The following is a 25,746-nucleotide window of genomic DNA, read 5'->3' as shown; positions in this document are numbered from 1 at the left end:
GGTCCCTGATATTTAAACAGACCTGAGTAAAATGAAGACGCAAGGAAAGAGTGTTGTAGGGGGAGGAAAGGTCCACGCACATGGGCCGAGAGGCGGACATACGCTTGACCCCTCCGTCGTGTCTGGAATAGAGGGAGGGAGAGACGGGGAGATCATTCAGGCCGCTGTGGACACGGGCTTTTTACTCTGCGGAAGATGGGGATGCACTGTGGAGATTTGAAGCAGGACGTGATTTTTGTTTTTAATTTTTAATGTTTGTTTATTTTTGAGCGAGAGAGACAGAGTGCAAGCAGGGGAGGGGCAGAGAGAGAGAGAGAGAGAGAGAGAGAGAGAGACAGACAGAATCTGAAGCAGGCTCCAGGCTCCGAGCTGTCCGCACAGAGCCTGATGCGGGGCTGGAACTCACAGATGGTGAGATCATGACCTGAGCTGAAGTCGGATGCTCAACCGACTGAGTCACCCAGGTGCCCCTCTCGGGATTGCTTCTTAAGGATTTAGTTGACAACCAAGGGTTAAAAATTAACAGTCCTATGAAACCCACGGTCTTTAAAGACTTTTTTTTTTTTTTTTTTTTAATCTGTTCTCTTCCCGCAAACCCACGGGAGCGCTTTCATTTGGCGTTCAGGCAGAAACGGTCGTACTTTCCCTGAGCCCGCTGGCTTCTTTTAAGGACCAAGGACCGTTCAGCCAAACGCATCGCCCTCCTTGCACTGGCTGCAAAGCTCGGTGCCAGATCTGGGGCCCACCTCGTGTGCCGGAAGATTGCATCACAGGTGTCCCTGACTTCTCCCAGACTTCATCATAGTTTCTTTTTCTTTTTTTTTTTTAAAGATTTATCTTTCTTTAAAAAATATTTTTCCTTTTATTGAAGTACGGTTGGCACACGATGTTCCACGAGTTACGGCGAACAGCAGAGCGATCTGTCAGTGCTGTTAGAACGCCACTGACTACATTCCCCACGCGGTGGCTTTCATCCCTGGGACTTACTCATTTCATAACTGGAAGCCGGGACCTCCCCCTCTCCCCTTCCCCTTGCTTTCTCTGCCCTGTGTTCACTTCATTTGCCGCTCTAGGTGTCTGGTCCAGGAAGAGGGAGCGTGGGGACGTGGATTCTCTTTCTCCAGGCCTGATGGTGACAGGGAAGCCTCATTTTGTGCTCCCTCCGTCCTGCCACCCTTTTTCCCTGCTCCAGTGTGGGGCCGGCTAGACTTGACTTTTCCTCCTGTGGGTTCGGTGCCCCCCTCCCTCCCAACGCGGGAAGCAGCCACTGCACGGGTCGGACGGCAGCTTGCCCCGCGTCATTAGGGATGATTTACTTCTCTGGCGGAGACCCCGGCCTGCGAGTCCACACGGACCACACGCTGAACTTGTGGAACAGCGTTTTGCAGTGCGCGCTGCTGCAGCCGCCCTCTGGCTGGGCCCACACAGGTGCTGGTGACGCAGCCAGGGGCCAAGGCACTTTGTGCGGCGGGGAGGTGCTTGGGCTGCCCCTTCCTGAACCCCTCATCGCCGCTCGGAGTCCTGCAAGGTTCGAACCAGGAGAGATGTTTGCCAGCAGCCGGGCCGCCTGGGGTCCTTATACTCCCCTTCCCTCCCTCGGGCAACTGTCCCCCCAGTGCTCCAGGCACTGTCTGTGGCCACACGGGCTCCCTAGTTTATTCTCTCCCTCCCTCCCTTCCCCTCTCCTCCCTCTCCCCTCCTCTCCCCTCCCCGCATCTTTTCTGAAACACCACAAGTGTTTTACCCCCTTTTGTGTACCGGAACCATCCCCGATGAGATCGTACCTTCCCAGCTCTGCTGCTGGGGGGCTTCAGGGTTTCACCCTCCCTCCTCTTCCTGAACCCACGCCCCCCCCCCCACAGGCTGATGCCATTTTTAGTTTTCAGTAACTTTCTTTATGGAGGAGTCTCAAGATCCCATGGGTTTGAGCACCAGAAGGGCCCTGGAATCTAGCTCGGATTCCATTTCTCTGCAGCCAGAGGGCCGCAGGGTGAAATCTCCCCGCAGAGACCCCCTCATGGCCAGCCTGAGCCCTTGAGGCATGTGGAGTCTGTCTTCTTTATAATGGTGAAGGCTTCCCAAATGTTTGAGGAAGCTGTTCAGAAAGCCCTCTCCATCCATCCATCCATTCATTCATTCACTCCACATGAGTCAGAGAAGCTTTATTGATTTTCTTTGGTATGTTTGCAAGGTGTGTCTGCTGGGACCTGTGGGTAGTGTAGACACCCAGTGTGGACACTTGGCCCTCTGCGTCCCAGGGGCTTACAAGTTCGTGTCCCGGCTGGGACAGACACGGGCCACGTTCCAGCACACCGAGGCGGTGGTGGTGATGGGTGCCCCTCCGAACGCATCCTGGTCCGGCACCCAGTCACTGCCCCCGTCCCCCGGGAGAGGGCTTCCTGCTTAGCAGAGATTGGGGTAGTTTGGGTGCACAGCCCTCTTGGGGATGCCAGGCTGAGCTCGCTCGGAACCCTGGGCAGGTGGCATATCTCTGTCCCCTGGACTCTCCGTCTCTGATGGGTTTTCCCTTTTGGGTTTTCCCCATGCACACCCGAGCCTTGGGATCAACTCTCAAGAAACTAAGTGGGAACTCAGTGGGAACACAGGTTTGCCATTTGCTTAGAGGAAAAAAAAGGTAATGTTTTGCATAACCGCTGGGATTTATGGGCCCTTAGCCGGTACCTGCTGATGCCCCGCGGAGGTCCTCTGTGGAACTCATCCAGGAGCTTGGAAGCCACATCTGGTGGTCCAGCGTGTTCTCGTGGATCTTCCTCTCGCTGGGGTCTCTCTGGCATCTGTGCTCTGTCCCTTACTGCCCTGTCAACCTTTCTCCTCTGACGGTGACTTGGCTAGCCCTGATGTGTTATTCCCAGGAACGAGTGGTCACGCAGTGTCCCAGAAGTCTCCTTTTTGCACTCTCTACGGTTCTGTGTGACGGAGCCTGAGTCCAGCCTGGGGTGATGCCCGGTCCACACAGCAGGATCTCTCAGGATTGTTTTCATCCACACTCCACCCTTCAGGATGTATTCACAAGCTTTGGTGTGAAGTCAGAACACTTAACCTGCCAGCGATTTGTGTGGGTTCCAACAGCCTCTGCAACCCACGTGCATCCCTTTTCCTGTCACGTTTAATTCCCTGCCCTCCGCTTTTGCTCAGACTCGGTCGCCATCCCCTCCGCCTGTGTCCAGAGCCCGGGACGAGCCCAGGTTCCTTACGATGGTTTCGTAGCAGGGGCCGCTCCGGGTAGCGTAAATTTTGTGCCAAGGCGGAAGAGACAGGATCGCTGCTCTCCCAGCCTCACAGGGACCCTCGGAGACCCTGCCTCCCTCCCAGATAGTGTCAGTGCCAGAGTGCACACATTCCAGGCTGATTAGCTAATGACTTTGGACCGGGCTAGTGCGATGCCAAAAGTGTGATTCACTCAGTTGCAGGTAGGGACAACGGTGAGCATGCTCCGTTGCCATGGGGACGTGAACACCGATTCATCTCCAAGCAGAAAGAATTCACTGCCACTCCTCTGGGACCCACACCGCTCCCCCGGGCGCTCTGCTCTCCCTTGGGCTGCGGTGCGCCCCTTCCCCCTGCCCCCCCCCCCCGTGTCCCCCATCTGCTGTCGCTCCCTCCTGGTGGGCGCCCTGGTCCCCCGGGTGCAGCGGACACCCCTTGCTGCTCTGTGGGTTCAGCCACCATCTAGCCACACCTCCAATGCCTCGTCTGAAGCCCCAGTGACTGGGTTGTACTCGACCGAATGCTTTCTTGAGGTGCGGCCCTGTGACGAGGTGACAAGGGCGAGGCTTTAAAGTTGGACAGATGTGGCTCAGGTTTCTGTCGTCATTCATGAGCTCCGTAGCCTTGGGAAAATGTTTTTCTTCCTCCTCCGTGTCCTCCTAGGGAAATTGGGGCAGTCCCTACCTTACAGGGCTGCAGGACGACGAGACGGAAGCATGTCAGAGCGCTTGGCACATCGCTCCGCGTTCGCTTTCGTTCTGTCTCTTCTGTGTCTCAACAGCCCAGGGGGCTCCGGGGATCGGCGTTGGGACATCCTGTGAAGCCGGCTGGGAGGCCGGCGCACCCAGGGACGGTTGTCCGGAATGCAGAACTCCGGGCCGCGCGCCCCGTCCGCCTTGCGCCGCTTGGGTGTTCTTGGGTCGCAGACTCCAGAAATGGATTCTGGCTGACATGAAAAGCAAAGCGGAAGCCGTGGGAGAGATGCTGCGGCTCGCAGAGGGGGCAGGGGGCTGGGGGAGCCTGAACACCCGACAGACACCGAGGTGCTCGCTTGTTGGAGGCCCTGCAGGAAGGGGTGGCGGGGATGGTGTCAGAGCAGAAGTTAGCGTGGTCGGGTGTGCTTGGTGGTGACGGATGAAGCCCACCCATCTCTCAGGGGGTCGGCCCAGAGCCTGGCGGTGAGCGTGGGCCACACGCACCTGTGTCCCCTGAAAGACCCCTTCGGATTTGGAGCGGACGAGCTGGTCCCGGGATTCCCAGTCTTGCAGAAAAAGCACCCGGTGCGTCGGGGGGCGGGGAGAGAACTCCCTACACGGAGCGGGGCGCTGTCCAGATGGGTCGTGACCTCACTGGACCCCGTGGTTTCTTGTTCCTTTTGGTTTTTTAGTGTCTGTTTATTTTTGAGAGAGAGAGGGAGAGGGAGAGAGAGAATCCCAAACAGGCTCCGTGCTGTCAGCACAGAGCTGACAGTTGTGAGATCACGACCTGAGCCCAAGTCAAGAGTCAGACGCTTAACCGACGGAGCCCCCCCCGGGCGCCCCCGGACCTTGTGGTTTCTAATAGGACTTCTCTGATGACAGGGAGGAAATACGAATGAGCGTTACTGGGCTTTGTAGCCCTTATTCTCCCCCTGAAACCTGCTCAATGGTATGTGTAGTCAATAACCAAAGTTTCCTCAGATTCAGTTTTTCATGAAATTTGTCCACAGAAAATTACGGAGATTCAAACAAACGCGTCTACCACGCGTAGTTTTAAATCAGCTTTACTGAGCGGTAATTGGCGGTCAAGAAGAATTTACCCATGTTACCTGTACAGGTCAGTGACTTGACCAATGTAAACAGTCATGTGACTGCCAAAGCACAGGGCATCTTTCCAGAATGTTCTCTCTTGTCCATGTGCAGGCAGTTTCTCTCCTGTCCTCCCTCATCTCCTCGGGTCACTCTGGAATCTGGCTTCTTTTGCACAGGGCAATAGCTGAGATTTACCCACATTTTTGTATCAGTGGTTCGCGCCTTGGGATTTCCTAGTAGAATTCCATTCGCTGGATATACCGTAATTTGCTTCATTTGTCAATTGATGGGCATTTGGGTTGTTCCCAGCGTTGAGCTGTAATGATTAATTCCGCTGTGAACGTTTGTGTTCTAGCCTCTTGGACGTGCTTTCCTCTCTCTTGCGTGAATACTTAGGCGCGAAGGTGCCAGCTCATATGGTGAGTGATGTGTGACTTTATGAGAAATGGCAAAACTATTACTTCCGTGAATTGTGCTTTTTAGGTCTTATAGAAAACTTTTTTTACGCTGAGGTCCTAAAGTAGTCTAAAACTCCTCTAAAGGTTTTATTTTTTAAAAATTAAAAAAATTTTAAAAATTCTTTGTTTTTGAGAGAGAGAGAGACAGAGAGAGAGGGAGACAGACAGACAGAATGCAAGTGGGAGAGGAACAGAGTGAGAGGGAGACACAGAATCAGAAGCAGGCTCCAAGCTCTGAGCTGTCAGCACAGAGCCCGACACGGGGCTCGAACCCACAAGCTGTGAGATCATGACCTGAGCTCAAGTCGGAGGCTTAACTGACTGAGTCACCCAGGTACCCCTATTGTAATTTTTTGATAGTTACAATTTATCAGAAAATTTCCCTTGTGGTCCTAGTTTGTGAGGAGTTTTAATGGTCAGATGCTTTTTCTGCATCTAAATTATTTTTTTCTTATATAATCTTTTAATGTAGTGTGTTTAACTAATGAGTTTTTTTGATGTTTTAATATCCCTCTCTTCCTGAGATTAAATAATGTTTGTTTAGGATTTTTACAGTTATGCCCTGTGAGGTTAGGAGGTAGGCTTTTAAGTCTTTTATTGTTTTCTTTGAAGGTCAGTACAAGGTAGTGTAAGAGGAACTGAGTGTTTTTTCTCTCCGTTTCTGGAAGAGAGTTATATAAGATTAATGTGTTTTCTTTCAAGGTTTGAGAAAACTTGTCGCAGAACCACAGAGATGTGTTGTAGCTTTTTAAGGTAGAGTTTAGGCCACTGAATCGATTCCTTTGAAGGTTATAGATCTATCTAGGTTTTCTGTTTCCTCTTGAGTCAATTTGGAATTTTTAATTTTTCTGGAGAATGATCAGCGATCAGTGATGAGAGGAAGCAAATGACCGGTCAGTGCCAAGACTTGTGGGGAAAATAGGAGCTTAGTGATTCATGCTTCCAACACCCGAAAGGTAGAAGGGGGGAGATCAAAGTGACTGCGTCCCAGGGTTTTTGTATTATTCAGAAGGAGAAAAGAGCTATCGATTATCTTTATGCTTGGGAGTTGAGAGTACATGTTAAAAATGTCAGTATAACTGCCTAAGTCACCTAAGTAGTATATAAATAGACCAGAATTGCCAAGCGTTCAGGGGCGGGAGGGAGAATAAAGAAAATGCATTCAGGGGCGCCTGGGTGGCTCAATCGTTTGCGCGTCCAACTTCTGCTCAGGTCGTGATCTCACGACGCATGAGTTCGAGCCCCGCGTCGGGCTCTCTGCTGGCAGCTGAGCCTGGAGCCCGCTTCCGATTCTGTGTCTCCCTCTCTCTCTGCCCCTCCCCTGCTCGTGCTCTGTCTCTCTGTCTTTCAAAAATAAAGAAACATTAAAAGAAAAATAAAGTAAAATGCAGTCAACCCTGTAGAAAGCAAGACAGGAAGAAGCCAACCAAAACAGCAAAGAGAAGAGTGTGCTAAAGAGAAAGCACGTCATGGCGATGACCTTTGGGTGTTTCTCCTTAGCGCTGCACACACAGGCCCCTGCACCGTGACCGCCTGTCTGCCGTCTCTCTCTTTCTCTCTCTGTCTCACGGGAAGTAGACGCTTCTGGGCCACTCATCTGCTTATTCTGAGTGCCTGGCATACAGAACGTGCCCAGTAAGTTTGGATGAGTGTGGTGAGCAAATACACCCTGCAGACAGAGCCACTCTAGTAGGTTCTGTCTCCAGGGACATTTTAATCTGTGCTTGCCTTGGTTGATCCGTGAGTTAGGGACTGAGGAAGGAGCTACAGCTTGAATTTGATGGGGGTGGGGGGGCAAGGGGGGAAAGCCACTGAAACCACCATTAAATTCCTCTACTGTGTGTGTAGCTGTTATGTGCTTGGTGGGTACGAGGGGGGCCCCGGGGACCTCTCGTACGGGGGGGTGAGGTGGCCTGAGTGCTTCTCAAACATTAACACGCTCACGATTCATAGGGGGCTGGGGGCATTTGTGAGGGCACAGATTTTGATGCAGGAGTTCTGGGGCGGGGTCCGGATGCTGCATTTCTGACAAGCCCCGTGGACCGTGCTTTTTGGAGCAGGGCTTCAGGTTATTACCTGCGCTGATACTCTGGATGCTTGGGGACAGCACAGTGGCCCTGTACTTGGAGAATAGGCTCAGATGGAAATTATTCTAACTTCCGGGGCTGTTACTAGTGAACGTGAGGGCTCCAAGCCCCTGCCGGTGCAGGGAGGGTTACCCCTTGGCCTCATACTGTGCGACTCCAGCTCTGTGCGGGGCGGGGTGGGGGTGGGGGGCCTGGGATGGAAGGAGTTTGCCGAGCTCCCTGCACGGCGATCACACTCTTCCTCGGTTTTCTCGTTTCTCGAGCGGAGCCCATGGCTTGTTCAGACATGTTGCCTCCTGGGAAGCTCTCATCTTGATGATTCACATGTCACTTGTCACTGTTCTCCAGTACCGTCACACTTTATCTGTGCAATCAAAATCCCATTTCCTTGCCTCATTCCTGCGAGCCTCCGCCTGCCTGTCCCTCTCGTCCTCGGATTCTGGTTTCTGTCGTGCTGTCCGCCCTGGGCAAGACAGGCAGCCCTCACTCCCCTCTCTTCAGAAGCACGACACAGGCCAGGGACAATGACGTCCTCACACCCACCTTTTTCTTCCCTTTTAGTCTGTCTGCTTTTAGAGAAATGCACAAACCCAGTGGGCAATGCCCCAAATCGCAGATAAGCCACTAATGCACTGATCCTGGGGCCAGACAGACCACGGGCGCCATCGGGGCTTCGGGTCTCTTTCCCCCGCTTGTCCCGTCACAGCTTGGAAATGGTGCAGGCAAGCGGTCTGCCCTCTTCCTCCCCTATGTTCATGTCAACTCCTGTGCACTGGAGTCTGGGAGGCTTGCGGATACAAAGACCTTCTATCAGTAAGTTAGACCTTGGGCAGGGGAAGCCTGGCTGCGTGCTTCTCCGGCACACTCCCGGACCTCAGCGCGGTCCTTTGTCCCTCTGCTTTCTCTGGGATGGGCAGAGGTGACACAGGCCTACGGCATGGGGCTCATCACCTCCGGCGTAGCTGCCGTGAAGGGACTGTAGTTGATGCAGGGGCCGCTGGTGGGGGTCTGCGTGCCAGCTCTGTGGGTTTTTTTATTTTATTTTATTTTATTTTATTTTATTTTATTTTATTTTATTTTATTTTACATTTATTTATTTTTGAGAAACAGAGACAGAGCATGAGCAGGGGAGGGGCAGAGAGAGAGGGACACATAGAATCAATCAGAAGCAGGCTTCAGGCTCTGAGCTGTCGGCACAGAGCCCGACGCGGGGCTCGAATCCACAAACTGTGAGATCGTGACCTGAGCCGAAGTCGGACGCTCAACCGACTGAGCCCCCCAGGTGCCCCCCCTTATTCTTTAAATTTTTTTTTTTTTGCCAGCTCTGTGTTAATACGACTCCAGCCTGTCCTTTTTTCTGAACCTTGCCTGAACAAACTGTTGGGCCAGGCAGGTAACGGTGCTGAGAGAGCAGGTGGAGACATCGGAGCCTTTATCAGCTGCCCGTTAGAATCGCCTGGCCAGCTTGTAAGACGGCCGTCTCCCAGAGCTCTGTTGACTGGGTCTGGGGATTTCTGGGCATCAGGGTGATTTTTAAGGTCCCAGATGATTCCCAGGGGCAGCCAGGGTTGAAAGCCACCGCGTCAGAGAATGGCGGAGAAGGCGGCCCCAATTCCCTTCATCCTGTCAGAGACGACTTTAGTATACGGCCTTCTTGATTTTTCCGGACACGCCCGAAACCTTGAGGTGTTCATGGGAAATTGCCTCGTTTTTATACATCAGCTCCTGGTCTCTGACACGTACTCGGACGGGCTGGGCTGCACCACGTGGCTGAGTGTGTTTGTCTTCCCACAACCTGCCTCCCCTGCGTAGGCCGGTTTTCTGTTCTGGTTCTTGGCCCCGGACTCTGAGCCCAGCTCTGTAAGAACGATGCTACTGAGCACGGACCCCTGGGCGATTCTGTTCTCTGGCCTGCTGCCCGGGGACACCCCACCGGTGGCCTCTGAGTAGGACCGCCTGACTGGGTGGCTCCCCAGAGTCCTGGCTGGGCCGGACCCGGGGGCTGTGAGGTGTTGGGTCGCCATGGGGGGAGGTGGGAATCCGGAACCTAGTCCCCGTTTTCGAGAAATGGCAAACCTCAGACATCTGTGTGTTCTGCCCCGACTTCCCAGATTGTGACCTGCCCACGAGGGAGCCTCCGCCGCTCTCTCTCGAGCAGCCTCCTGATTTTGGAATCAGGCCAGATAAACGGCCTCTTCCCTGGTATTTTCTCTCTCTGAGGTCAGGCCAGAAGCCTGGCGAGCTGGGTACAGCCCGTGGAGGCAGAAACTGGGGACGGAGAGGGGGCATGGCCAGCTGATCCCGGCTGGCGTCGGGTAGTGACCCTTGGGGAAGAAGGAACTGTAGGCTTCATGTCCTCGTACCTGACTTTTCCTAACAGACCTTGAGGCCTTAAGGCCCATTTGAAAATGAGCCTCTCAAAACACCTGACAGGTCTTGCAGCCACCAAAGGGATCGTCTCGGGTGCTACGTGCGTTATGGGAATGGCTGGGCTTTGGGGAACCCCCGTGTTGCCGCGTTGCTTCACGATCCAGGTCTGCAGACCACAGCGGAAGCTTCTGACTCTGGTTTTGGTCCCTGTGTGTCCCTAGAGCTGTCTGCCCTGCGTTGCGCACGTGTCCCGACAAAGCACTTCACGCGCCAGCCTCTTTTGGGGTTGTGGGCAGAGCGGGGAGGGGAGGACTTTCTCCCCGCTGCTCCATTCTCTTTGGGGTGACTTATGGGCTGACACCTTTCGTTAGTGGCTGTCTGACTCTGACCCCTGCTTCCCCGATCAGACTCCTCTTTTTTTTTTTTTTTTTAAACATTTATTTATTTTTGAGAGAGAGAGAGAGAGAGAGAGAGACAGAGCGCGAGTGGGGAAGGGGCAGAGAGAGAGGGAGACACAGAATCTGAAGCAGGCTCCAGGCTCTGAGCTGTCAGCACAGAACCTGATGTGGGGCTTGACTTGTGAACCATGAGATTATGACCTAGTTAAAGTCAGATACCCAACCGACTGAGCCCCCCCAGGCGCCCCCAGACTCCTTCTCTTCCACGTGTAATAAAATCTCTCTCGGCCTCCTTCCTAGAAAGACCCTGGGGATTGCATTTAGGGTACACCAGGACACTGCAGGCTATACCCTCCTCATCTCAAAGCCCTTAATTACATCTGCGAAGACCCGTTTTCCAAATGACATAATATCCACTCCTAGCTGTGGTTCTCGAGCCTGGCAGGACGCCTTTGGAGCCCACGCGGTTTCTAGGCCACCGGATCGGCCACGGCGGGCTTAGAAATGCCAGACCACGCCGTCGAGGCTCTCCTTGTGCCCCGGCCTCTGCCACGAGAATCCCAAGCATGGAAGCCAGACTCTCAGACCCCACGGGTCACAAAGCGGGCTCCCAGCGTGTGGAGGTTGAGTGAGAGGGCCGGGAAGCTCTGGTGTATTTGAAAATCCCATTATCCAAGCATCTTTGGACTTCTGTTGGCATTTACATGACTACCTGGGCTCTGGCAAAAGCTGTGTTTGAGAAGTGAAAAAAGGGACTGGGGATGAGCCCCTCCGGCCCCCCACTACAGCGGGGCTCTCTTTGGCGATATCTCTGGAGGGAGGTGACTCACTGGGGTCTGAGCGACAAAGAGACTGCTATGGCTCCAGGACAGAAAGCCCTTCCTCTCTGCCCCTGGCTCCCCGTCCAAAGTGGGAACCCGGGGCTGGGTGTCCTCAAAGAGGCATTTGGCCGAGCCTGGTGCTGCCTGCCATTCACAAGCCTATGAATGCCTGCACACACCTGGGGCACGCTGCCGACAGTTTGAACCTCAGTTTTACTCCCCTGTAAAATGGGTATAATTACAGAACCAACCTCACGGGGCAGAGGGAAGCTCGAACGTGTGTAAACGGATGAGAACAGTCAGGCCCGTGCTAAGCGTCACATAGGAGCTTCCTGCTGTGCTCGCGATGATCTGAAAATAGAGACGATTTCAGGTTACCCGCCTTCTATGTTGGCGTGGATATTAAATGAGATAATGCACGTCAGTGCTTACAGCAGGGTCATTCTTCCCACTTTGGATTTGAGCTCCCTGTGGGCAAGGCCTTCTGTCGTCCAGATCGCGAAAGTTATGCAGCGCGTTGTAAATGCGCAGCAGCGAGCATTGGCTGGACGGACGATTGAACAAATCCGTGTGCTCTGTGGGTGACATTTCGATGAGGTGGTCCCCGGGCCTGAAGTATCTTAGACGTGGTTATCAGGGCTTCATGAGGACATTGTGTCCCTGCTTTGGGGCAGGGATGTGGCTTTGGCAGAGAATCTGGATGGTTGCAGGTGAGGAGTTAAATAATAAATAAAGACTTTGCTGTGTCAAGCAGAGAGGGCAGGATAGCAGGGGCTCGCCTGGGGTATAGGGCACAGGGACACACGTGGGTGCACATATAATCATGCCAGGTGCTTCCAAGCCTCTGCTCCTCACTTTGATGGCGGGGGTGGGGGGGAGAGGGGGAATCCTTTTGTCAGACCAAAGGAGGCCCTGCCTACCTGTCCCTGCAGGGAAATCCCTGTGAAACCACCAGAGTCACTCTCTGCCGCCCCTTCTGGATACCCCCTGGGAAACTCAGCCGGCAGACGGGACCTTGGGGTTAGGGGGAGGGTACCCTTCCTGGGGAACCATCCTCAGGGGAGCAGGGGACAGCCCTCTGCTGTCTGCAGGCCTCACCCCGAGAGTGCAGGACTGTCCTAGGGACCTGCAGGAGTCTGGGGCTCAAGAGGGCATTTGGTGTGGGGACTGAGGTCTGCAGGGTCATTGGGAATTCTCACCAGCTACTGGTGGGTCAGTTCTTCCGGCAGAAGGAAGAGTATGGGGATGTGAGTGGTGCTGGCTTGTTAACTCAGCAATTTTATTTTATTTTATTTTGATTTTATTTTATTTTATTTTATTTTATTTTATTTTATTTTTGATTTTATTTTAGATTTTATTTTATTTTATTTTATATTTTATTTATTTTTATTTTATTTTATATCTTATTTATTTTATTTTTATTTTATATTTTATTTTATTGTTTTATTTTTATTTTATCTTTTATTTATTTTATTTTTATTTATCTTTTATTTTAGTATTTTATTTATTTTATTTTATTTTTATTTTATATTTTATATTTTATATTTTATTTTATTATTTTATTTTTATTTATATTTTATTTTTATTTTATGTTTATTTATTTTTATTTTATTTATTTAATATTTTATTTCATTTATATTTTATATTTTATTTATTTTATCTTATTTTGTTTTATTTTTTATTTTATTTTATTTATTTTATTTTATTTTATTTTATTTTATTTTATTTTAGTATTCTTTTTTTTTGCAGGAGTATTCTCCTGAAAACAGTAGTATGTATCTATTTCAGGAGTAGAATTTAGCGATTCATCACTTAACCTATGACGCCCAGTGCTCATCCCAAGAAGTGCCCTCCTCCTTAATGCCCGTCCCCCATTTAGCCCATCCCCCCACCCAACACCCCAGTTCAGCAATTTCTGAGACCAAAAGGCAGCCCATCAGCAAAGCAGAATTAGCCGTGTTATTTGAAGTTAGTCACATAAAGAAGTTTATTAATTTTTTATTGACTTCTACCCAGCACATATTACTGTGTTTCAGGTGCGTTTGTTATTTTTATACGTTACAAAACGTTGGCTGCATCGGATTTGCCACCACACGCCATTATTACAGTATTAGTGCCATACTTTATATCCCCGTGACTTATTTATTTTATAAATGGAGGTTCGTACCTCTTAATCTCTTTGCATAAAGGGATTCAGATCATCTGTATCCACTCTGTCTATGTGCCTTCCGGAAGCAAGATGCATGTTACGTGTTTTTAAAGTCTGTATTTTCTGTATATCAAATGAGAGGCATTTGAGGATGATACTGGAATAGTTACAGACTCTACATTAAAGTATTTAATAGAATGATAAAAACATTCCTCCTTAATTGTGGGTCACAGCTTCCCTGTGATCCCCAAAAACCCTATAGTTGACCTCTCTGTGGGAATAGACTTGAGTCAGCATCCCTGGGACCGGCTAAGGCCCAGTCAGCGTTAGGCTGTCCCAGGGTTTCTCAACCTCGGCACAATTGACATTTGGGGCAGATCATTCTTTGTTGTGGGTGAATGGTCTTTTGCATGGTAGGCTGTTTAACAGGATCCCTTCCTTTCTCTTATTAGATGCCTGGAGCTCCCTGTGGTAAGCATAATCTTGACTGCCTCCACCCCCATGCACACACATCCAAGATGCCCACGTCTTAGTCCCTGCAACCTGTGAATATGTAGTTACATGGCGAGAGGGAATTGAGGTAGATCAGATGTCTGCATTATCCAAGCGGGCCCAATATAATCTGAAATGTCCTTATAAGTGGAAGAGGAAGGGAGCAGAGGGAGAGAGAACCAGAGAGGCCTGGACAGACCATTGCTGGCTTTGAAGTTGGAGCAAGGGGGCCAGCCACCAAGGAGTGCACGCCGCCTCTAGAAGCTGACAAAGACCAGAGGACAGATTCTTCCCTGGATCCTCCACAAGGAACAGAGCCAAAGGGACGCCTTGGTTTTAGCCCAGTGAGATCCATCTCTGAGCTCTAGATAATAAATCTAGAACTCTCAGATAATCAATTTGTGTGGTCTTGAGCCACAAAGTCTGTGGTTACTTGTTTCAGTGGCGGTAGGAAACAGGCACACCGCCCGCCTCTCCCACCCCCAGTGTGACAATGAGGAAGAGTCTCCGGAATCCCCCTGGTTCAGAAACGCTGGCTCTGTGGAGCGCCATATTGTTTCCCTAGAAGCAGTGAGAGGAGAGGGTTTCTCTGTTCTGCAATGAGAATGAGGTTGGCAGTGAGGACGCCCATCAGGATTAGCTCTGGGGGAAACCAGTGGTATAAAAGGGAGTGGGTGCCATGGCCGCTCCCCCAACTCACCCCCCAACCCCCCCTGCCCCCCACCAGAGGCTCCTGGAGCTGTCACACTGTCATTAATGGCACAACGTTCATGTTGGTGCTTGTGCATATTTGGACAGAACTAGAAAAGAAGCTGAGCTGAAAACCATAAAAGAGAATATAAAAACTCCATAAAACATTGAAATGTCAGGCAAAGCAGCATTGCTAGCGGGGGCCTCGGCGAGGAGGGACGGCACGCTGGGCGCCTTTGGCTCTGTGTGTGGGAGTCGTGGGCGGGGAGGAGAGGCCGGGGAGCCCGGCCCATGCTAGGGGCCACCAAGCCCGGGCTCTGGGCCAGACACGCAGCCCCCTGGACCCAACCCTGATGCTATGATTCTGTTTATTTTGCTGAATATGACATTCATATGGTTCTGATTTCTTCTTTGTGATCCGTCATCTCTGTGTGGCTTTGGAGCCAGAAACCCAGAAAAAGCGGCTTTGAAGTTGTTGTTCTGGCCTAAGAAGGAAGTGGTGCCTTTCCAGGGTTCATCGGGACGACCACGAGGTCCCCTTTGATTTGCGAAGCGCTCCAGGAGCTGAGCGGGAAGGAGGCTGGCAAGGTCGGTTCTGGTCCTGGCCCGGGAGCTGGGCCGGGTGAGAAGGGAGGAGTGGATTTGCATGGCCACGGTAACAGCCACTCTTTCTCCCAGCGGGAAGAAACAGCAGGTGGTTCCATGTTACCTGCCGCTTCAGGTGGTCACATAGAGCTGTGGCCCCTTACGTCTTCCTTGCAGGTGCTTCCTTGCAGGTGTAATTTCAGAAAAGAAATTACAAAAAGGAAAAGTCCTGAAGCAAATAGGATGTGGAGAAAAGACATTGTCTGTTTCTACGGTGTTTTGATATTGAAGGGACGCGGGTCAGACCATTCCGGGTTGGGCTGGCCTCGCTGGACCTAACCGGCATATAGAGGCCGGGGTTCCCAAATTTCAGCATGCGTGAGAATCTTTCAGCAGGAGGGCTTGTTAAAATGGGCAACAGGACCCCTACCCCCTGGAGTTTCTGATTCAGGAGGGCTAGGATGAGACCCAAGGGTTTATACTTCTCGACAAATTCCCAGGTGATGCTGACGTGGCTGGTCCGAGGTTGAGAACCGTTGTTCTAGGACAAGAAGAGGGTCTTTGTAACGAAAATTGGAACTGATAACGAACGGTTCTTAGGATCCTACGGTTTGTGCATGGGGACCCCACGTTTGATCTGAAGACTGCTACAAAGAGACTGTCATCTTCTGGGACTTTTTTTTCCCCCAAGCTGAAAGCAGCAATATTTTTTTCAGTTGTTACGCAGTAAAATTGACTATTTTGGAGGTGTTGGGTATTTTGGGGGCTTGGACAACCCCGAACCTGCCTGAGATTCCTTCACACATTTTCAAATCAGGCATGATCTCGGGGCGCCCGGGTGGCTCAGGCAGTTAAGCGTCCGACTTCAGCTCAGGTCACGATCTGGGTGGTTCGTGTGTTCGAGCCCCATGTTGGGCCCTGTGCTGATGGTTCAGAGCCTGGAGCCTGCTTCGGATTCTGTGTCTTCCTCTCTCTCTGCTCCTCTCCCTCCCCTGCTCGCGTGCTCTCTCTCTTTCTCTTTCAAAAATAAACAAACAATAAATAAATACATAAATAAGTAAAATTGTTTTTTTTTATTTTTTTTTTTATTTTTTATTTTTTTAATTTTTTTTTTTTCAACGTTTATTTATTTTTGGGACAGAGAGAGACAGAGCATGAATGGGGGAGGGGCAGAGAGAGAGGGAGACACAGAATCGGAAACAGGCTCCAGGCTCCGAGCCGTCAGCCCAGAGCCCGACGCGGGGCTCGAACTCACGGACCGCGAGATCGTGACCTGGCTGAAGTCGGACGCTTAACCGACTGCGCCACCCAGGCGCCCCGTAAAATTGTTTTTAAGGGGTATAGTTCTACATATATATGGGTTCATGTAACCCCACTCTTACCCAAGATATAGAATAATTCGTCCCCCCCAAGAACCTCCCTTGTGCTCTCCCTATGCTCTCATACCCCATCTCCCCCAACCCCTCATGAGCCATCCAGCCCTATAGCTCTTCTTTTTGAGCGTGTCATGTAAACAGGATCGTACGGTATGTAACCTTTTGAGACTGACTTCTTAACAGACACCTGTGACATCATCCAGGTCGCTGCACGGATCAGTAGTTGGTTCCTTTGTATTGGGAACAGCGACGCATCGTATGGATGTACCGTGGCGGTTCATCATTCCCTGTTGATGGCCTCTGGGTTTCTTCCACTTCGGGGTTATGACGAATAAAGCTGCCATATGTACGTTCCTGTGTAAGACTTGGTGCGGACATATGTTTCCCTTTCTCCTGGGCGCGTACCTGAGAGCGGGATGGCTGGCTCGTATGGTGGGTGCTCCACGACTGTCCAGAGGGGCGGGGTGCCATTTTGCGTTCCCACATTGGTGTGTAGGAGTTCCAGCCGCTCTGTGTCCTTGCTGGCACTTGGGGTTGTCATTCTTTTTATTTGTAGTCTTTCTAGATCATTCATAATTAAATTAAACTAATTATTTTTAAAATTTTTACTAATGTTTATTTTAGAGAGAGAGAGCGTGAGCGGGGGAGGCGCAGAGGGAGAGAGAGGGAGACACAGAATCCGAAGCAGGCTCCAGGCTCCGAGCTGTCAGCACAGAGCGCGACGCGAGGTTCGAACTCACGAACCGCGGGATGATGACCTGAGCCGAAGTCGGACGCTTAACCGACTGAGCCACCCGGGCGCCCCGGGATCATGCCTGATTTGAAAATGTGTGAAGGAATCTCAGGCAGGCTCGGAGTCCAAGGCCCCCCAGCCTCCTGGTGGCTTCTTGGATTCAGATCTTTTGCCTTGAAGGCTGTGCTGAGCAGGAGCTGGGAAGCCGGGGCTTCTGTATGTGATTGGAGCTCCAGCAACATCCAGGGCCCGTGCAGCCGAGCCAGGCTTGTGCCCCGGGAGACGGAAGTAGAAAGAAGAGATGACAGAGGAAAGGCGCACATCTTAGCATCACAGCGGCAGAAAGCACTGGGCTGCTTCTCCATACCCCTCTGCCCCCGGCGCCCTTATTTGTAGGCTGAGGCCCCGAGGGGATGAAGCACCCCACCGCGATGAGCTTGTGGCGGGCCGTGGCCGGCCTGGGGCAGGAGCCACTTTTGTTTCCAGAAGCGTCCTTGCTGATGGCACCGCGGCCACAAGTTGCTTCCCCTCGGTGCTTGAGGAGTAGAGCTTTTGCAAATCGGTATACCTGGTCAAGATCATCATACTCCCTGGGTGCCTTGGCCTCGGGTCTGCTCCAGGCAGGAGCCGGCTTTAGGAAGGAGCTTGTGCAGAGCGGGGGTCGTGGTCACTGCCGAAACCAGAGCGGGTGACTTAATGGGAAGGTCCTTTCTCGGGAGGCCGTCCCACCCGCCCTCGAGGGGACAGGGCGCAGCTGCCCTGGAAGGCCGTGGACATGCTTTCCCGATTGCAGAATACTTCTCTTTCATTTTGAATATCATTTGTTTGGTTGCCACGGCAACGCCAAGTCTCTATTTTAATGCTAACCTGCGTGGCTGCAACTTTCTATATATAAATGCTGCTTTGCACAGTGAATTAGCTGATGCCACAGGAAGCAGCGGATGTGGAGACGGTGGCAGAAAATGACCAGCGTGTCCGCTTTGCAAGAGGAAGGGCTGTGGGGCTGAGGTGAGTGGGAACCCCCGGGCAGGTGCTCGAAGCGCTCAGTGGAGCCCCGTGAGAGCCAGGTAGCCCGCCACACCTGGGGGAGAGAAGCCAGCGCTGGAGAGCCTCCGTGGGCAGGTGCTTGGTGCTGCTTTGGAGCGACCCAGGGTGGTTCTGCTGTTTGCGCACCTGACTGCCGTCCTCATGCCTTCCTAGAGTCCGGGTGGCTTGGGGACCCAAGGCTCTGGAAAGACCAAGCCACTTTGGGGCCGGGGTGGTATCTGAGGGTGAGCTCAGTGGAAAGCAAGTTTTTCCTGTTGCCTTCAACTCCCCTTGGCTCCCTGCCCTGGCTCTTTGCCGCCTCTGTTTTGCTTCTTCTTAATTCTTGAGTGTGGCCAGTCCTCGCCGGGGCACAGTGGTTCCAGATGGCGCTGATAGAATCCTCAGCAGGGGCCCGGAAGGGGCTTCAGGAATCAGCGGGTTCAGCTCCCTCCAGCTCTAGATGAGGGGGAAGCCCAGAGAGGCGCTGTGAGCTGCCAGATGTCACACAGCCAGTCAGGCAGAGAGTGGGACGGCAGCCAGGTCCATGGGGATCTTCTGACTGGCGCACGTGTACCGTGTGGGGGCACATTCTGCCGTGGGGTCAGGGCGGCCGTTGGGTATACACAACGGAGCTACAGGGGGTGCAGAGAGGGTGGCGTAAATCGCGGGGGGTGGGGCATGTAACAAACACAGGATTACATAACGGCGCCTGAACCCACTCAGGCTTCTGGAAAGTCCGTGCAGGCGGCAGTCGAGGAAACTCAGATTCACGTGGATGCAGCCGCAGGTCTGACGGTCGTGCCAGCCTCTCTCGAGTTCCCCACCCGGGCCCTGGGGATGTGCGATCTCTTCCCCAGCTCTGTTGTGGTTAAGTCACGGTCACGGCCGGCGTGAACCTGTCGGGGACCGTGTTCGGGCCCCGATGGGGGTGCGATGCATCTGGGCGCAGAGCCGTTTGGGAAAGAAAGGCATCCACACAGCTCCGTTACCCCCATGGCAGGGAGGTGGGCGGGGGGTGCTGCAGAGAGCAGAGGACTTCTCTGAAGATTGGGTTTCGTGGCAAAACGCAGCATCGTTATTAGAAAGTCTCATTCGGGCCCCCTCTTCTTTGACATCGCACGTTCGACACATATTTTAAGTGCACTGAATCCAGAGACTCGGTCCCTGTTCTCCAAAACAAAAGACTCGGAGGACTCTTAAGTTCTCGGGGGGAGCCCCGTGCAAGCATGGTGTTTTGGAAAGCTTGTTGTGCTGCCACATGCTGCGGGGTAGGTGAGAAAGTGTGAGGTCCGGGGACGGGGAGATCCTAGCTCTTCTCCCGGAGTCTGAGGTCAGGAGGAGAGCTCCCTGTGGCCAGATTGAGAAGGACACCGTGATTCCTGCAGTGACTGTCCCCATCACCGTGCATTCACCCCGGGGGGCCCCAGGACACGTTTCCAGGCTCCAGAGCCCTGCAGATTTGGGTTGCTCGCTCCTTCCGCGAGGACGGATCCAGCCTTCCTCCCCGCCGGGCATTGACCGTGTCCCAAGGGTGCCGGGTCCCCAGGACTCGGTCTTGCCGCCCCAAGGGGAGTCTCTCTGCTCACGGGGGCAACTGTGTCGTCTTGCCTTTGGACTCGTGGATGAGCATCTGTGCTCCGCAAGGTGGCTGTGCCCGGCTCACTTTCTCCTGGGTTCCCCAAATCTCTGATCTATCAGATTGCTCAGTGCACGACTGGTGGCACGTGCCTCACTCTGTAGGCTCTTTCTCTTCCCCACCCCCTCTCCTCCCCTTCCAAACCTTCTCATCAGCTGATGGGGTGCCACCTTCCCATAAACAGAGCAGGACAGACTTTCAGAGTCCCTCGTGCCCCAGAAATCTTGTCCTGTGCTTCCCTTCCAAGGAAGGTCGGACCCAGGCTGGGGGTGGGGGTGGGGGCGTGTAGCTCTGGGGCGAGAGGAAGTTGGCCACGCGTTTGCAGCCCTTGGAAACCCCGGAAACTGACGGCCAGCTGCACCCAGCAGGGGGTGTTGGTGGTAACAGGTGGCAGCAGAGGGACGGTTAGCGGAGGGTGAAAGCGTTGATTCCTACTCTTAGTCTAGGAGGTGCTACTCAATTCTTTAAAGCCAGAGAACCCTCCCTTCAATCCGCCGCTTACACAGATACCCAGCAATTAACGCGAGGAGCTGCGCCCTGGTGGCCAGCGGGCACAATCAAGTTCAGGACTGTGGGAGGTTGTGTCGCTCTGTTTTGTTTTTGCCCACGGTTTCGTTTTAGAATCGTTGGGTTGGTTCGCCAAAGTCGACGAATCACCAGATTTCACACCGGAAATTCAGATACCCGGCTGCTCTTGCCAAAAATGAGTAGCTTCGGTGACACCAAGCCTCGGCAGCCCGGCGTGGTGTCAACACCCTGATGACGAGGGGTGGATTTTCCAGTGTGCCGCGGTCCCCACCCCCGGCTCCGCTGCTCACCAGCACTGTGACCGATGATGAAACGGTTGCCATTGTTCATTTTTAAAAATGGAGGTAAAATCGGGATATAACATCATACAGGTTTCAGGTGCACGACATCATAAATCGATACCTGTGTGCACTACAGAGTGATCACCTCCCCCCAGCGTCTGGTTGACATTCATCACCACACACTGAGCCGTCCGCCCTTTTTGCCCACCCCAAACCCCCTTCCCCTCTGGTCAACATCAGTGGGTTTTCTGTATCTATGAGTTTGCTTTTATATTGTTTTGTTTGTTCTTTTTTCGTTTGTTTGTTTTTGGCTTTTTAGATTCCACGTATGACTGAAACGAGATGCTATTTGTCTTTTCTCTGTCTGACTCCTTCCACTTAGCGTAATACTCTCTAGGTCTGTTATTTCTGCTCTGAGCTTTATTACTTCTTTCCTTCTGCGAACGTCAGGCTTCATTTGTTCTTTGTCTAGTTCCTTCAGGTGCAAAATTAGATTGTTGGAGATTTTTCTTGCCTATCGAGGTAGGCCTGTATTGCTACGAATGTCCCTCTGGGAACTACTTTTGCCGCATCCCATGGATTTTTTTTTTTTTTTTTGTATCGTATTTCTGTTTTTGTCTTCAGGCATTAACTTGCTTTCTCCTCTGTGTGATGACAAACAGGTCATACAGGGGCATGTTGTTTCATTTCCTTGCATTTTTTGTGCGTGTTTTTTCTGGTTTTCTCCTTCTAATGGATTTTTAGTTTCCTACCATTGTGGCAGAGCAGGAGGCTTGATATAGGGTTTCAGTCTTCTGAAATTTATTGAGACTTATTTTGGAGCCTAACAGTTGATCTGTCCCGGAATACGTTCCATGTGCGTTCGAGAAGAATTGTGTGTTCTGCTGCCTTTGGGGGGAATGTTCTCCATATCTGAGGTTCAGGGTATGGTTGGAGTGCCTACACCTGTTACTGTCATTTTCCATCCTTTCAAGACCAAGAGAGGAGGAAAGGGGGGGATCCCTAGCCAAAGAGAAGGAGTTAAGGGGTTCACCCCACACCACTCCAGAGTGAGGGCAGGAGGAGTTTTTCCGTTTTTAGGATCTCAGCAAATCTTGATCCCTTTTTGTCCAGCCACCCGCAATTCACTGCTTCCATCTGTGGGTCCCCTCGGTGCACATTGGTGAATAAGCCCTAATGCCTTGGACTGTCTTGGCGATTAAGATGTTCACTGGGTTCTGTTCCTATGGGAGAAGTGGCGTGTGACCCTAGCAGACAAGGCCAGCGGATTGAGTGATGAGAGAGAGAGAGAGAGATCAGCTTGGGCGCTCAAGCGTTATCAGAGGTGGCCAGGCATTCATGGGCTGGGAGTCCTTGGGTGAAAATAACATACCCGTTCTGTAAAAAGTATGAGTAAGAGCCAACCACATGCATACATTTCACATCAGGCATCGATCGCTCAGACTGCTTTTCATAGATGATCATATCTGGCCCCTGTCCGCTTTCCCTCCGGCTAAAAAATCTTTAATTACACTGTGGCCAATTTCAGCGACTGAGAGAGCACTTCTTTTCTGAATGTATTTATTTGGAGGACCCTAGGCCCTTGAGAGGCTGGTGTCAGAGACCCAGACAAGCCATTGATGACCCTTCCCATCCCCCCGACCCCAGCCTGTCTGGTTCATTTGTGATGTGGGGGCCCTAGACAGCATTTCAGTATCTAAGTCCTCTCCTGGTGTAGAATAGATAAACACATGGGCTCTGCCTTTACCTTTTTGTCTTCCTCTCTTTCCATACTCTTGAATTGGTGCCCAGATAATCTCAGGAAGGTAAGACACCAGCTTTCTAGGGGGGCGCGCTGTTAAATCCTCCTGAGAGACTCGGGGGGAGTCCTTTGATTCCACACGTATTCATTGGGTGTGTTTTCTGTGTCTGGGGACACACGGGAGTAGGACCTCATTCTTGTTCCAGGGAGTGAGGACCGCTCGGCATAAGCCATGCCAAGAAGGGCGGCCATGGAGGTAGGAATGGACCAGCTCACACGAGAGGGAAGGTGGGGCTGGGGTCAGGGGGCTGCATCCCCAGGGGACGGCAAGAAGTGAGGCAAAGCAAGGTGGGTCCCCATCCCGGAGCTTTGAACCCAGGCTGAGCTTCCAGGCTGATTCTGCTTCTTTATGCTGTTTGCCCTGGCCACGGTCAGGGCTCTTGTCCGTGGAGATGCTTATGTTGACGTTTTCCTTCCCTCCTCTGGCGCCTCTCTCTCCGGTTAGCAGAGGAACCCCTCCCCCCACCCCCTTGGGCAGTCAGCCACCACCTTCCACCACGTGAAGTTGAGAGTTAGGGTCGTGGCTGGTCACGGCCTCACTGTAACTTCCCTCTGGAGTATCTGCCCTTGGATAGAGGATTCTTGGATACTGCGGAGGAACCTGGGGGGAGCGAGGATCGCGCTGTTCTTGGACTCTGGGTTCTGTGTCTCGTTAGCTGTAAGACCTTGGGGAAGACCTCCGCTTACTCAGTTAGGAGGGGGAAAATAAGCACAGCTCTCTCCAGCGTTCTCGTGAGGGTCAAATAGGCACCAATATGTATAAGTTCCCGACCGCACTTCGGCATCTAAGAACAAGGGAAAGGTAAGGTCTTACAGGTGGTGGGATCGACTTTGGGGATGTGGAGTGGTGGGAAAAAGAAACCTGACCCTTGGCCCTTCCTGTCATCCAGTCTGTCCCGTGTTTTGGAGATTGAAGTTGGGGGGGGTGGTGTTCTTATGGGGTGTCTTTGCTCATGGCAGCGGAGACACTCTCAGGCCACGTCAGGAAGGTTGCCGGGGACTTGTGTGGCTGGGTTGCAGACCCCGTCCAGGGCCGTGTTTGTTTCTTGGTCTGGTTGGCTGGGGTCGCCAGCTTTTCCCGCGGCTCTGGTGGACAAGCATGGCTTGGCTCCATGGGTTTTTCTGTCCCCTTCCTGGTGGTCCTCTAAACTCTAATCTCGTCCACTGAGCGTAGTAATTTCATCTCACACACTGTTCCTCGTGCTCTTTTGATGAGCTTGGTCTGTGTCAGGAATGGGAGAAGGTGTCATCGCAGATCAGCCCAGGCTGTGGGGAGAACCCAGTCAGGGCCATGCGAGTGACTCAGCGCTGGGGACCTCAGCTGACGACTTTCTTCAAAGGTTGCTCGGTGATTTAACGGGGATGGGAAGGTGTGGGGCAAAGCCAACATTTATGGAGTTGCTAACCGTCGTTTCGGTCGTCCGATCTTTACAAGAATTCTGTGAAGGAGATGGTGGTGTTTCCATTTTTACATGCAAAAAAGAAAAACATGAGGTTCAGAGAGGTGAAGTGTCTTGTCTGTGGTTACATGGCTGGAAAGCTATGGAGCACATACTGGGACTTCCTCTCTGCCTGGCTGACGGTTAGATGCTGGGTTTGGGGACAAGCCAGTGGATGCCTGTGGCTGGTTTCTGGGGGTTGTGTCTGCTTTTTATCCTCACCTACACACCAACACATCCATGCACACCTTCTTTTGGGAATCCCTGTTGCAGAGCGGGAGGTTATGATTTCTAGAAGTTTCTGGAATGTTCCAGACCCCTTCATGGGAATGGAGCTTTGCATTTCAATGAGTGGAAAAATAGGCAGGAGAGGATTTGCCAAAGGGAAAATCAAGTGCTTTTATTCACTCCCCTCTACTCCCCTTGTGTGCACAGATGTTTCCTCCCTGTTCCCCCTCCCTTCACAGGGGGCTCACTGGTCACAAAGGGATGGGAAGTTATCGTTGTAGAGCAGACAGCTGGACTCTTTAGAGGTCGGCTTGCACAGAGCAGTGTTGGGGTCAGCCTGGGAGCCGACCTAGGTGGGGCTTTGGCTCTTGGTGTGCTGTCTGACTAGAATAGTCTTCTAACCACGCCAGCAACATCAGCATCAAGATTTAGGGCAGCCAGAGAGCAGGAAGGAGGGGCCTGTGCACTGGGCTGCGGGACACTTGGCATCCAATCCCCATCTGTCTCTGGGCTCAGTTTCCCAATCTGTAAAATGGTAGCATGGGACCAAATGATCGGTGGGGTCCCTTCCACCTCTAATTTTCATGTCAGCCTTGCATTGGTTCAGAAAGTTCCTTACTGTTTGTCTTAATTCATTTTCTCAAAAATAACCCCACCCCCATGTTTCTTTAGCGTTTGAAAGGTAGTACAATGAATCCTAATCTGATAGTGTACATTTTAGGGATGGCAACTGAGAAGGGATATATCAAGGGGGGATTTTATTAACAAATACTATCTACCTACTTTAGATAAGGCTGTATTCATACGTTAGTTCATAATGGAATAAAGATTTTTTTAAAAAATGGGTTAAAATCAATTTGCTCATTATGAAAACTTGGAAAATACAGAAAAGCAGAAACAAAAAATATTCAGCATGCTTTTCATTCCTCTTTTTTTTTTTTTTTTTTTTTCTGTATATATTTGTCTACATAATTGGGATCATATGGTATATTTTAGAACTGTACATGCCGATTTTGGGGGAAGGCAATGTTTTCCTGATTGTAAAAGTAAATTTATGGGCGCCTGGGTGGCTCAGTCGGTGAAGTGTCCAACTTCAGTTCAGGTCATGATCTCACGGTTTGTGAGTTCAAGTCCCGCGACGGGCTCTGTGCTGACATCCTGGAGCCTGGAGCCTGGTTTGGATTCTGTGTCTCCCTCTCTCTTGGCCCCTCCTCCACTTTCACTCTGTCTCTGTCTCTCTCTCTCTCTTGCAAAAATAAATGTTAAAAAATTTTAAAATGAAAAATAAATTAACATTTTAAATGTGATAAAAGAAATACGATGAAAACATCCAGAGGAACCCCACAACCCACAGATAACCTGGGGCCACATTTTCTGGGTGCTTCATTGGCAGAGGAAGGAGGGGGCTTGTGGGTCTTTCCTGATCTGGGCAGGAGAGAGGCTTGGTTCATTCAACGTGAGTTTTAAATATCTTCTAGCTCCTTGGCAGACAGAGTGGCCACTGTGATGCTTTACATGTGCTGCGTTGCTTGGGTGCTTGGGTGGAGGAGAGACAGAGACTCTGTTCAGTGATGCTTCCAGCCAATGCCTCCAAAGCTCCAGTACCCACCCCAGGGTCAGCGTGTGCTTG

The 25,746-nt window shown here is 51.7% G+C and overlaps 1 protein-coding gene across 6 annotated transcripts in view; it reads left to right on the top strand.

Moving 5' to 3' along the window:
- The window catches only part of GAS7 (growth arrest specific 7), a 201,908-nt gene that overhangs the window by 64,700 nt on the left and 111,462 nt on the right, over nucleotides 1-25,746 (top strand). For 2 of the 6 annotated variants that reach the window (XM_030295018.1, XM_030295016.1), the window contains exon 1: nucleotides 18,085-18,185. The exons of 3 other annotated variants lie outside the window; for them this stretch is intronic. In XM_030295018.1, the coding sequence (XP_030150878.1) occupies nucleotides 18,100-18,185 (86 nt within the window). In that variant the 5' untranslated portion in view covers nucleotides 18,085-18,099. Of the gene's footprint in view, nucleotides 1-18,084; nucleotides 18,186-25,746 lie in introns of those variants that run through there. One more of the 6 variants, XM_030295020.1, reaches the window with a different exon arrangement.

This window comes from Lynx canadensis, chromosome E1, assembly GCF_007474595.2.
Source record: "Lynx canadensis isolate LIC74 chromosome E1, mLynCan4.pri.v2, whole genome shotgun sequence".
In the NCBI taxonomy this organism is placed as follows: Eukaryota; Metazoa; Chordata; class Mammalia; order Carnivora; family Felidae; genus Lynx; species Lynx canadensis.
Note: the sequence above shows the minus strand (reverse complement) of the source record. Positions and strands in the feature narration are given on the sequence as shown.